At 39.1% G+C, this 12,864-nt stretch overlaps 1 protein-coding gene across 5 annotated transcripts; it reads right to left on the bottom strand.

The window, feature by feature from the left end:
* Nucleotides 1–3: 3 nt before the first annotated feature.
* On the bottom strand, nucleotides 4–8,044 carry LOC113019174 (uncharacterized). Of its 5 annotated transcripts, XM_026162709.2 has the most exons (16): nucleotides 7,874–8,043; nucleotides 7,324–7,369; nucleotides 7,150–7,209; nucleotides 5,614–5,670; nucleotides 5,462–5,527; nucleotides 3,742–3,801; nucleotides 3,605–3,661; nucleotides 3,233–3,292; nucleotides 2,512–2,574; nucleotides 2,352–2,402; nucleotides 2,189–2,266; nucleotides 1,814–1,873; nucleotides 1,662–1,712; nucleotides 1,434–1,508; nucleotides 574–651; nucleotides 4–281 (listed from the first exon to the last, which is right to left on the bottom strand). In XM_026162709.2, the coding sequence occupies exons 2-16, from the start codon at nucleotides 7,366–7,368 to the stop codon at nucleotides 180–182; spliced, it is 963 nt and encodes a 320-aa protein (XP_026018494.2). In that variant the 5' UTR covers nucleotide 7,369; nucleotides 7,874–8,043; the 3' UTR covers nucleotides 4–179. The 5 variants fall into 5 exon arrangements, with proteins under 5 accessions (XP_026018494.2, XP_080147568.1, XP_026018496.2 ...); XM_080291442.1 differs by lacking the exon at nucleotides 5,614–5,670 and having other exon boundaries at nucleotides 7,874–8,044; XM_026162711.2 differs by having other exon boundaries at nucleotides 7,324–8,043.
* Between the last annotated feature and the right edge of the window lie 4,820 nt (nucleotides 8,045–12,864).

Here is a 12,864-nt window from a genome sequence, read left to right as displayed (position 1 = left end):
GTGACAAGTCCCAGATTTTAAATCCCTGCCTTAACGCCCACTCACATCCTGGGCCATTTGACCTCTTAGAACTGAAGAAGCTTCTCGGATGAGAGGTGAAACATCTTCAAGACACCTAAGAAGTCCAGATGTTTTTCTTTCAAGCTCCTTAGGCATTTGATTACATTTATCTTTATTGCTTAATGTAAAGATAGCATGTAAGTTAGAAAGGTGCTATATACATTTACTTCATTACTAACCTGGGGCGTGGCTTGAGTGTCAGAAAATGCATTTGCAGAGTCCTGTGGGGTCAAAAACAAAGCAAATAAGAACTCGATATGTTTGAGAAGAAACCGCCGGTGGTATTTCAGTATTCCTGTGAAATCTGGAAAATAGTTTAAAAGTCTTCAGGAAAGAGGAAAAAAAGTCATTACAAATATGTTTTTCTTGATTTTTTTCAGCCACCCACATGAAAACAGTGACATCAAACCATCAGTATCAACATGAAAAGAACCAGGCAACATGTAAAACAATGGTGAATATTAAATTAGTTTATTCTGAATTCATAAGGACCCAATACTCTGCATAACATACCCTGGTTCTTCTCCTTTGGGCCTGTGTTGGCTGGGTTTTTACATCACAGCTGGTGTCAGCATCTATATACCAAACAGACTTTGGAAAGGGAGTGAACTGAGTGCTTAGGGCTTAATACTGTGTAAATGTTACACTTATGCACCTGACAAAGATTTTCAGAAGGTACAAAGTTTCTTGTTTGTCTGGTTTTCTTCACTTTTTCTCCAGTGCATTTGGCTTTATTAGCATAGTCTCTAAATCAGGGGTGGGCAATCTCAGTCCACGAGGGCCGGTGTCCCTGCAGGTTTTAGATGTGTCCTTGAACCAACACAGCTGATTTAAATGGCTAAATTAGCTCCTCAACATGTCCTGTAGTTCTCCAGAGGCCTGGTAACGAACTAATCATGTGATTCAGGTGTGTTGACCCAAGGTGAGATCTAAAACCTGCAGGGCCCTCGTGGACTGAGATTGCCCATCCCTGCTCTAGACACATTCCCGTACACTGTTCTTATCAAACTTCACCAGTCCGGGAAATATGAGTGCCATTTTCCTTGTTATGGCTGCAGTTAAGACATCGACAAACATCATGACGAAAATGCTGATCGTTAAGTAAGCACTGCTTCAACCTGGTCACATGCTTTGCATTTTTGCAGACTGACAACATGCTAGTATTTTTCACTGAACAATAGGTTCTGGAAATCACCAAGTGCGAGAAGATGGTAAGATAAAACAACCATTACAAGAAATGCAATTAGGTTAACAAAAGGTGATGTACTAAATGAAGTCATACATTTCTGTGTGTAGCAGGTGAATAAGAAATAACTTTGAGCTTGGAGGGCTGGGTTCATTTTAAAGACAAGGAGATGTGGTTATTGCCTTACATGTCTCTCTATTGTGCTGTCATCCAGGCTTTCAGAGCTGGTGGAGTTGTCACTGTGAATATCTGCTTGGTTTTCCTGATAATTGTTGAGAGGAAAACGCAGGAAATCACAGACAGAGCCAAGTACACTTCTGTTATAATAAAATCTGTCAAATGTGTTATATTAAAAGTCCTTAACCATAAGAAATACCAGACATGTGCATCTTTTTATTTCCATCTTAGGCCTTACCAGTGTCTTGACAGAGGTAACCGTCAAATCTCTCTGACATTGATCCTGAATCTAAATTGCAAACAAACAGTGGCAAACATACTCACATTAAGTAGAAACTCCAGCTAGGTCAGTGGGAAACTCTAAAACTGAATTGATCGTCGACATCATACCTGTGTGTACGACTTAAAGGGATTTACTTTCTGCATCGTCTCTTTGAACCTTCCAGGGTTCTAAAAACACAAAGTAGAAAAGAGCAACAGACATTACTCCTTTAAATCTATGTGTCTATTAAAAGCTGTAAACAATCAATGTAAGCACTATTCATGAAGTGGATTCAAAATTAAAATTGAAAGGAAACAAAATGGTCAGGAAGTATTTGGTCTGTGGAGATTCTATTGTTTTTGCTTTGGCAACATCTTGTGGTCGTGGAAAGAACAACACTGAGAGCGTACTCTACTCCAAATTACACAGCTGACTTTCTTAAACTAAATGTGGGTAGGAAAAATAAACGTGTATGTAATGGTATGAAACAGACAGAGATCGACCTGCTTCTCTGGCAAGTTGATTTTGCCTGTCAGGCTTCCAGCGCTGCATGTGAGGTCATTGTGTTGAGGCTCGACATCCTGAAAATATAAAATGCAAGAAGAGGACAGTTTTCTGTTTGCGTTCAACAATTAAATTATCAGTAATTATTATTAAAAATGAAACCTTTGGCTGTGAGGATCTGAATGGGTTGACTTTCTGAATCATTCCTGGATTCTAAATTATTATTTAAAAATAAGTCAATAAATAAGGAGGCCCAGCACTGCAAGAACAAGCCACAAAGTAACACAGAGGGTAGTAGATTATGCAGAACTTGGAGCAGTACTTGTTTGTCTTGAAGTTCTTTCCCAGTCTCTTGATGATTTGCAGAATCATCTGGAGGATCACTCTAAAGTCAAAGGAGATGAGAGGAAGTTTCAGGTTCAAAATCTGTTTTTTTCTTTATTTGTTTTTGTTTTTTTGCAGAAAAAGGTCTCAAAGTGAGCAACTAAAATGTAGATGTTACAGATTCAGTTTGTACTTTAACTGATAGATTGGAGTCGGACCAAACAGGAAGTGAAATGTTGCCAGCCCACAAATGTCTGAGCCAATGAACAAGACAACCACTTCCTTACAAAGTTATTATGAAAACATTTTCAGGTTAATGTTTTTTGCTTTGCGTGTCGCCACAGGAGCTCCAGATGAATGCAAATAGTGACAACAGGCTTGACCTTGTTTTCCCATTGCCAGTGGCTTTAGGACCCATCATAGTATTTGCTTCTACTTGCGTCACCTGCTGTGTCTTTGCATTGACTTTGTATCTAACTTTGTAATCAGTCTGAACACGCCAATTGGCACAACTCCCAAACTTTGTATTAAAATAAGAATTCAACAGGCAGAATTAGAAAATTTCATTCAGTCATCCATAGACTAGATATTGGCGTCTGACAAAGATACAAAGCTTTACAATTTTGAAACTGCGGTGTCTTTAAACATAGTTCATATAAAGATGATTTGACCTCCGAGGCCGCATGCTGAGAACAGACATCAAAGGTAGAGTTGCGTACCTGTGCAGAAGACTTGAAGGGGTTGACTTTCTGCATCATTCCTTTCAACATTCCAGAGTTCTGAAACAACAGCATAACTATCAGACTTTGGGGTTTTTCCTTCCACATCTGTGTGAATTTTTGTGTAACATGATGATCAGATGTTAAAGGTCATATGGTATTTTGTCCCCATTTTGACCTTTTTTGTCTTGTGAAAATCTGTAGGGGCTTTTCTGCAATGTCATCTCAAATGTTAGGAAATCCAGTTTCAAGAAATGCGTGCGGATGTACAGGTCGTCACTAGTGACTTGAAGGAACCTATGATCAAGTGATTTTTTTTCTACCATCAGATTTCTGACATCAAATTCATGCAGATTCTCAACTTTTTCCTACCTGAGTAGAGTTTTCCTTTCCCCGCTCCGGCAACTCTGAATATGGTGCTTTGGAGACCTGTGTGAGAAACCCAGCTGAGTGGACGACCTATTATTACTGCCACTATTTTCTTGGTAACATTGAAACAATCCTATTACCTGTGAGGTAGGCTTGAATGGGTTGACCTTCTGCATGACCCCTTTCAGCATACCAGGGTTCTGAAAGTGAGCAAACACTGAGTCACTGTGCACCAAACCATGACTAGAGGAATGCACATTTAATATGCTAACTGAAGGCAACTAATCACCTTGACTCGACCTCGCTGAGAGAAAACAAGAAACAGCAGTACTGAGGTTAAGTCTTCAAAACACACATTTCTTGTAGGAAATCCCTGCTGAGACCCCGTTACTTAAATGAAATTAGCGACACCACATTAAGAATATTCTCATAATCAGGACAGAACTTTTAAATTTTGTAGTTTTTTGTGTTTAGTTTTTTTCTTCGCTTTCTCTTAGCTTCTTAAAGCAGCTGTGAGTTTCTAGGAATAAAAAGAAGCTATTTTTGTGACCTTCAGTTGGAAATTATATTTAGTTTTCCCTTCCTTCCTTCCTTCCTTCCTTGACTGATGGTGGTGCTGTTTGCTCCATTTTGGGTTCTTTGTTTCCCTCTATGTTGGCAGCTGAGGATCACATGGGGGAGCAGTGATGACTAACTGTTTGTTTTTTTTAACTCTGTGTTTGGTAAATCTGGCTTTACTCCATCTGCATCCACCATTTACAAGCACCAGCTGTACGATTTAGAGGTCATGTCTTTTTTGTTTTATAAGTCTTCTTTATTTGTTTAAACATGGGAATAACTTTATAAATAAATTACTGGAACTAGTTTTTGTGCAATGTACTGTTTATAAGGTTGCAGAAGCCTGCAGTCAGCTGAGACTGAAGAAGTCACTTGGATGAGTGATGAAACATTTCTCCCACTGAAAACGCTACGTCCAGATGAACAGAATCAACCTTTTAGCGTGCTGGAACTAGAGCTTTCCTCTTTTCATTGAAACTGGTCATTCTTGGGGGGGTTGTTTATACTTTTAGAGCAGCCATGCATCCCTTCCATCTCTCCATCTACAAGTTGTACCATAGACTCTTTGATATAAAATGTCAATAATTTTTAAATCAACAGATGAATACAGCGCAGTAAAACGCAGTAGATTTCATCCAATACAAGGCTTTATTCAAGAGTTTTGAATTGCTCAAATAAGCTGCGTCTTTCTGCATCCAGTTTTAAGATAAAACCATACAGCACTCGCTAATTTTACACTGTTGTGGTATCACAATGTCTTGTTTACTGTCGCTATCTATGTATTTGGAACTACACTGATAAGAAAATAAATTCTTAGCATAGAAAGCAGGTTTCAAGTGAAATATTTTGGGAAGATAGGCAGCAGGGTGGTGCAGTGATCAGCACTGGTGCCTCACAGCAACAAGGTTCTAAATTTTGACGCCACCATCTAAACCGGGCCTTTCTGTGTGGAGTTTGCGTGGGTTCTCTCCAGGTACTCTGGCTGCTCCACACAGTTTAAAGACATGCAGTTAGTGGGGATAGGTTAATTGTGAGTGGTTGTCTGACTCTCTGTGTCAGCCCTGTGACAGACTGGAGACCTGCCCAGGGAGTACTCATGCCCTATAGTAGTGGGGACATGCTCCAGCCCCACTGCAACCTTGATAAGCAAAAGAGGATGGATGGATGGATGGATAACTTTGGAGGAGTGGTAGTTGTTGTTCAAAAGTGACTTTGCATAACTGTACAACTGGCAAAATTATCGTCCATGGCGTACTTTTTACACAGAAGAATATCACATATTAGCAGTACTTTGCACCTCACCTGAGCTGTGTCTGCGGGTTGTTCCAGTGAATCTGAGGAGGGAGTTGTATTAACCGTGAAGGAGGCCTGCATAGAGAGTTAACGTCCTGTCATTTTCAATGAGGTACCGAACAAAGAAGCTCTTGTGTGTCAGACTGTCCATGCATTTTTACCTGAGCAGTGGATTTGAAGGGATTGACCATCTGCATGACACCCATCACCCCCGTCCTCTGATGTTTATGATAACAACACATTTATTATAAAAAAAATTCTTTCTGCATCCAGTTAAAGTCGATCTTATTCACCAACAAGAAATGGATGGGCCTTGGCCTTGTCAAATTAAAAAAAACATCCTAGAGGGGTCATCATCACTTAATAAAAGATTGAAATATACGTTTGCATTTGACCCTGTGTGGATTAATTAAACTCCAAAATAAATTCAAACCTGTTCCACTCAATTATTGTTTGTTTTGCTTTTGTTTTTTAAGTCATGTGCAATCATTCCGCCCTGGAAAAAGAACAGTTCAAAGAACTCATTATAAGCCCAAACTTCCCGTGACATTCATGCCCACGAGGAGTGTATGTAAGCTTCCGCACACAACTGTAAAAGCTTGTGAATCAAGTGTTTGTTCTGCAATAGCCATTCTGAGTTTCTTAAATCAGTCCCTGACAAAGAACACTGAAATTTTAAAACATGAAACTAACACAGAATCTTAAGAGGAACAATTAAAAGTCATAGTTGTAACATTTTCAAAAAAAACTATGATACACTCAGAGTGGAAAGGGCCAGGGCTGTAGTAAAAGTTTGTTTTATGGTGTTTTTATTACAATATTGTGACTTCAGCCTGTTATGGGATCATTGTGATGTCTTGTGGTGTTGTATAAAAAAATTAAAAAGTGTTTGTACAGCTCTCTCTATGCCCTTTCATATGATATATTACTCAATATGGTTTCTTGAATTTTTTTCCAGCTCACATTGTGTACTAACGGAGTCAGTTAAGTCTTAAGTTTCAACTGATTTACAAATTTGTTGTGACCTTGACCTGATTTTCACCTAAATTAAATGAGCTCAACGCTGGACTGCTACAAACAAACAGGCAAACCATCGGGATCAGACTGAAATGAACAAACACACTGTAGGAAGTAGCTGAAACTAAATTCATAAGACAATTAACTCAAATTGAAAAATAAATATTTAAATAAAAACACTGATTTAAAATGAAATTATTTTTGGAAGACTGACAGATGTTTGTAGCAACTGATGCAGAAGTCACTTTGCATACTGTACAATTTGCATAATAGTTGCCTAGTGTGTACTCAGCTTTTCCACAGAAGAGTTTTTCACTATTATCAAACATAATAATTTTCCCTGTGATCACATTCAGGTATACCTTTTTTTTCTGTCTCAAAAGAAGATTTGCTTGCACAACTATGTCAGGAAAGGCACCAGCATCTTCATGGTGCATTTTTACCTGATAGGTCAATGCGAAGTGATTAACTTTCTGCATGCCCCCATCACCCCCACCCTCTCGTGTCTATGCAAAGCAACACATTTATTACAAAAAGGGAAATAAATGCAAAATTCAAATTGAATCGTGCCAACTAAAGACAAACTCTCAGCTTTGTCTTTGGTTTAAGTTCAATAGCGTCCTCAGTGGTGTCTTCCTATATGAAAAACTGTGTTTTAATGTCCCAGTGTGAACCTTCACCTGTGAGCCATCCCCATCATCCTGCTTGTTCTGGCTGTGTCTGACGGCACTACCGAGCTCCTGATGATAAAGGAAAGCTTGTTTGAATGGCAGGGAGACATGTAGTATTAAAAAAAAAAAATCAGGACGTTATCACACTTCCTGTACTTCTCTCCTGGATATAGGTGGGACTACCTGAGTAGCAGCCGCTGAGCCTTTGTCTCGTTTGAATATATTCATTCTGAAACACATTAAGTTTTCATAATTTCGTTGTACATATACAATGACAATAAAGGGCAATTCTGCTCTATTGTATTCTGTTAAGGAGCTGTTTTAGTGCGTTAAAGCACTTTCACTGTTTTCACGGCAAAGCTAAACAACAACATACTTAACAAATTATAGCGCTATGCCTGCGTTATAAGCCAAACACCAATACTAAAAATGTTAGTTAAAGCGACATTAATAATAACAGTTGCAGTCGTGCTCTCGACTGTTATTATTGCGTCAACTTGCGCAACTCTGCGCAACTTGGCGGAAAAAACTTTCTGCTTATTGAGTCACTTTAGACGACATAAACAAGAAAGGCGGCACAGCCCGAAAGTGTCAGGGTTTAAACACAGCCCCGCGTGAGATGCACAAAGCAAAGCCACGTTCAAAGCTCTGTGCACTGTGGCCGTTTTGTCCGGAGGAATGTTTGACAGCAGCAGAGCCACAAACAGCACGGCGAAAAGAGCACGGATCCTACCTCGGTGTCGAGTCTGGAAAACAAGGCAGCCAACACTCACACACACAAACACACGACACTAAGTGGGAAAAGTGAGGTACTGTTGTCAAGCCAGCGTCCAGTTCGAGAAGTACAGACGAGCGAGTCCCCACTTTTTTGTGTGTTTTGTGTGTATACTGAGTATTATGGTAAGAGACGTCGAGACCTGATTTCAAAATAAAAGCCCCTTCAAGTGAATTTAGGTTCAACATTAACTAACTTATCTGTCCATTATAACAATAGTTAATTAGTCTCCTTTCCACACTCTAACGATAGATTAGTACTCTAGTCGTACCCTGTCAGTATCAAGGCACTCTTCTTCTGGATTTCAAAGTAAAAGCCCAGATTTTTACCTTTTTGAGCTATCTTTCAATGACTTTAGAATCCCGTTAAAAGGAAAATTCCAGTTTCCACATACTAAATGCAGCCTATATCAACAGTACACACCCTCACACAGGTACCATGTCAATATCAAATCAATCTGATTTTGCATTTCAAAGTAAAGGTCCTTTGAAATTCCTTGTATATGAGGTACACTTTCAAGAACTTCATGATGCTAGTAGGAGCCATTTGAATTTACCTATGTATGAACTAGTTTTTGAACGTTAAGGACACTGTTAAAAGGAATATTCTTGTTTTGATGACAGGCAACCAGTCAGCAGACTGTAGAGAGCAAATGAGGTGAACAATTTTTTCATGGGGTTCTGTTTACAGGTCTCTACTGCCTCTTGCACTGCACACTCTGGCCTCCAAACATCTCTAATGCCTATGATTCTTTACTGCTCCTCCTGTTCTTATCCCCGAGTAAACTTTGTTGCTATAAACCTGACAAACATCCTTTGCTTGACTATGACTTCGGTCCTGGTTATGTTGCAGACTGTTGGAGAAACTACACTAGGGTAAGGAAGGACAGGTTATGGTTGGTATTAGCCCCAGGGTTCTGAGCACTCTCCCAGCTGTCTATGATCTTGAGCAACATTTACAAAATGTTTCTGAAGCAGGAGAAGATACTGATGTTACACACATTTTATGTTGTACATATTTTGCCCAGTTCCTGATGAATCAACACCGTCACAGTTTAAGAGTGTCCTCCTAGCCTGATAACAGTGGCCACACAGTGAGAACTTCGGAAGTCAACATCACCTTGTTTGATTTCTAAAGTGAATGTAACACAATCATTCTACTTCTACTGAGGGAGACAGTACACGAAATGCCAGCAAGCACATCCACCATCTCATGGACTGCTGGCCAGCTGTCAGACAGGCCACAGTATGTGAGACTGGGCAGAGCTCATTTTGATTTGATGGTGTGTAGTACAGGAGCTCCACTGGAGACAGTGATCTCTCCACCCCTTTCACCTTCTACGTCTCAGACCTTCAGTACACCTTCAGGAAATTGTCACAATGGGTGTGGTTTCACCTTACTGATCTGGTTACTCCTCACGTGGCATGTGAGGGGAGAGGGCGAGTAGGGCTCAGATATTTTCTGTTGTCCATGTCATCGATCCTGTTCCGGTGTCTCTTGCTCTCTCTTCTTGTCTCTTTATCAGATTCTGATTTTACTGATGCAAACACAATGGTTTTCAGAATGGATTTTGTTGAAACAGTCACAGTAAAGAGCTCCAATTAGCCTCTTGGATTTCTTCTTTGATTTCTTAAAGAGAGTTATCGCTACAAGACAAATTTCCTGGGACAGGATGTTGACATTTTGAAACAGTAGTACTGCCCGGGTGTCCTCGATTACAACTGGATGAACTGGAAGACCAACATAGTAAAAATATATAAAAACAGGATGTTGATCTTCAGCGCTATAATATGTTGTTTTAGAATTATTGTGTTGTCCGTGCCGAAATGTGAAAACATTGATACACTTCGTACACTTCCTCAGATTTATACTATATACTCATTTATACTGTAATGAAAGTTAATAGTGACCTGTACATGTAAATGAAAGAGAGAGTAGAGGAGAACAAGTTATCAGTACATCATGGGGAGTCCATATACATATACTGACCAAAAATAACCACGTTCCTGACAGTAATACCGTGGCCTAGGTAAGGTCATCTTCAGAAAGTATCTGGTTAGACACATTGTTTCTAAGGTCTTTGGTAATTGTATTATTTTTGAATTTAGAAAACAACTGTTACAGGTCAACCTGGCATTACGCTTGTAGTTTGGCTAATTGATTTGTGTTGATTTGCTTTCAGTACCATCCAACCAAGCTCACAGAGATTGGAGTAGATTCCTCTTTTGTTTCCTGGATGATAGACGACTTGACAGAAAGGCCACTCTTTGTCAGATCCAGGAAATTCGTTACTGGGACATTATTGAGCAGCACGGGGACTCAACAGGGGACCGTCCTGGCCTCATTCTTTTTCACATTCTTTTTCTAGCCAAATCCAGAAATACTCAGATGACACTGCTATTGCAGTGGGTGTCTGAATCTGAATACAGGGGTCTTGTAAAAGCCTTCACAAATTGGAGTCACAAAAATTACCTCATAGTGAACACCTCTAAGACAAAGGAAATAAATAGATTTCTGACGATTCATGCCCCCCTCCAGCCTGTCAAAGTTTGTTGGGGTGGTCATAGAGGTGGTGACAATATATAAATATATAATTTTACACTTAGATAACAAACTAGACTGGTCCCTGAATACAGACAAACTTTACAAAAAGGTGCAACACTGCCTCTTTATTTCAGAATGCTAAGCTCTCTCTGCAGTAACACACGGAAAGTATTCTACCAGTCTGTGGTGGAAAGTCTGCTGTTCTTTGCTGCACTCTGCTGGGGAAGCATACTTGTTTGTGTGTTTTGTGTGTATACTGAGTATTATGGTAAGAGACGTCGAAAGCTAGTGGGAAAAACTGGCTCTGTAACTGGAACCACGATGGAAATGGTAGTGGAAAGATGGACACTAAAGACCTTATTTGCACTCACAGCATCAGGCTTTTCAATTCTCATACAAATATCAGATTAAATATGAATTACCCTCTAGGATCAATACATTTTTTTTCTTATTCTTATTATTGTTCCTAAGCAGTTGTCTGGCAAACTGCTCCACAGTGGACCATCTTTGGTTATAAAAACCTTTACAGACTCCACTGTTGGATTATATGTGATATATGTTGACATGAACTGTTGTCCATGGAAACAGAAATTTTCCTTTTAACAGCATTCTGAAGTTACTAAAAGAATAGGTCAATTCTGAGGGCTTTTACTCTGAAATCCAAAATCAGATGAACTTGATGTTGACATGATACACTGTAAGGGCATGTATTGATGATATGGACTGCAATTAGTCAATGGAAACAGGAATTTTCCTTTTGATAGCGTCCTCTATTAATTATAAAACGTATCTCAGATACAGGTTATTTCAAAGAGCTTTTACTTTTAAAATCAGGCTGACTTGAGATCGACGTTATACCAGCATGAGAATCATCTACTGATGATATGGACTGCAATTAGTCTGTGGAAACAGGAATTTTACTTTTAACAGCATCCTGAAGTTACTCAAAGAGTAGCTCATATACAGGCAAATTCAAATGGCTTTTACTTGAAATGTAAAATCAGATTGATTTGATATTAACATGGTACCAGTGTAAGGGTACTGTTAATATAGACTGCAATTAGTATGCAGAAACTGGAGTTTTCTTTTTAACTAAAGTTATTAAAAGAATACCTCAAAAAGTTCAATTCAGAGGACTTTGAAATCCCAAAGAAGACAGCTTTGATATTGACGAGGTACTACTAGAGTACCAGGGTGTGTCCTGTGGATCTAACGTTAGAGAGTGGATTGATTATTGTTATTATGGGCAGATGTATTTGTTAATGTTGAAGGTTAATCAATCGAATGTGGCTTTTATTTTGAAATCAGGTCTCGACGTCACTTACCATAATACTCAGTATACACACAAAACACACAACAAAGTGGGGACTCGCTCGTCTGTACTTGTCAAACTGGACGCTAGCTTGACCCCAGTAAATGGGCCTGTGTTTAACCTAACAACACAAACGAGTTTTCAGACGTGTACACCGCAGAGTAGTGGGCTTCCTCTTCAGAATTAAGGGAGGGGCGACATGGCAGTCACACCGTGCTCTGATTTCAGCACAGTGTTGCTGCACATTGGCCAACAACAGCTACTTGGCGTCACTGCTCGACACCCTGACAGCTGTGAGAAGGCAGAACGTGACACGCCATGCTTTCATTAATTCTACCAGTTTTTACCTGCGGCACCGTGTTACCTATAAGGGGCGTGGCTTTGCATTTACCCATTCCCTGGGGCTTGTTTTGAATGTGTGCCCAGAAATGTGGAGCTGACTGAGCATTAAACATCCACAGAGGCAACACTAAACTGTTTGGCCTGGATATAAACACCCTTTGTGGGCCTTTCTTCATTTGTCATACCTATTTTTTAATTAACACATAATTAATCCCACAGGATTACACAACAATCTTCAGCCCTTATTTCTCAACATACTGTAGCCTACTCATGGTTAACTTTTTTAACGTTTTGCCTGGAGCATCAAACTTAAGACTGTGCAGTTTTCTTCATTTCAATTGCCACAGGATTAAAAAGGATTAGATTAAAGTTTTTGTTTGTTTGTTTGTTTGTTTGTTTGTTTTTTACAAAGGTAGTCTTAGTTTTCTAAGACTTTTTTTTAACATTCTCTGTTAAACAAGTATTAGCACCACATTAAGAAGAATATTGATAGTTTTGAGAATAAATTCAAAATTTTGAGATTAAAGTCCTAATTTTAATTGTAGAAAAAATCCTGTTTTGAATTTTATCTTCAGAATTTTACTTTGAGAGAAAAAAAATCAAACTGAGTAGATTACATTTCTTGTTTCAAGATAAACTGCTAGGCCAGCGACACATATTTTGTGACAATGGTACATCCTCTTCTAATGTCTAATCATTGATAACGTTTCATTTTGTACAAATGCATTTTTCCAAGTTTATGTTTATGGGA

This window comes from Astatotilapia calliptera, chromosome 3 (genome assembly GCF_964374335.1).
Source record: "Astatotilapia calliptera chromosome 3, fAstCal68.1, whole genome shotgun sequence".
In the NCBI taxonomy this organism is placed as follows: Eukaryota; Metazoa; Chordata; class Actinopteri; order Cichliformes; family Cichlidae; genus Astatotilapia; species Astatotilapia calliptera.
This window is presented reverse-complemented; position numbering and strand designations above follow the sequence as displayed.

Bases quoted from the DNA above. Each gene is read 5' to 3' on its own strand.
- LOC113019174 (XM_026162711.2), bottom strand. From the start codon at position 7,380: ATGTGTTTCAGAATGAATATATTCAAACGAGACAAAGGCTCAGCGGCT. The intron at 2,575-3,232 runs GTACGCAACTCT...CTTTGACTTTAG, and splicing joins CCTTCAAGTCTTCTGCACAG to AGTGATCCTCCAGATGATTC. The intron at 1,509-1,661 runs GTAAGGCCTAAG...AACAATTATCAG, and splicing joins TTACCTCTGTCAAGACACTG to GAAAACCAAGCAGATATTCA.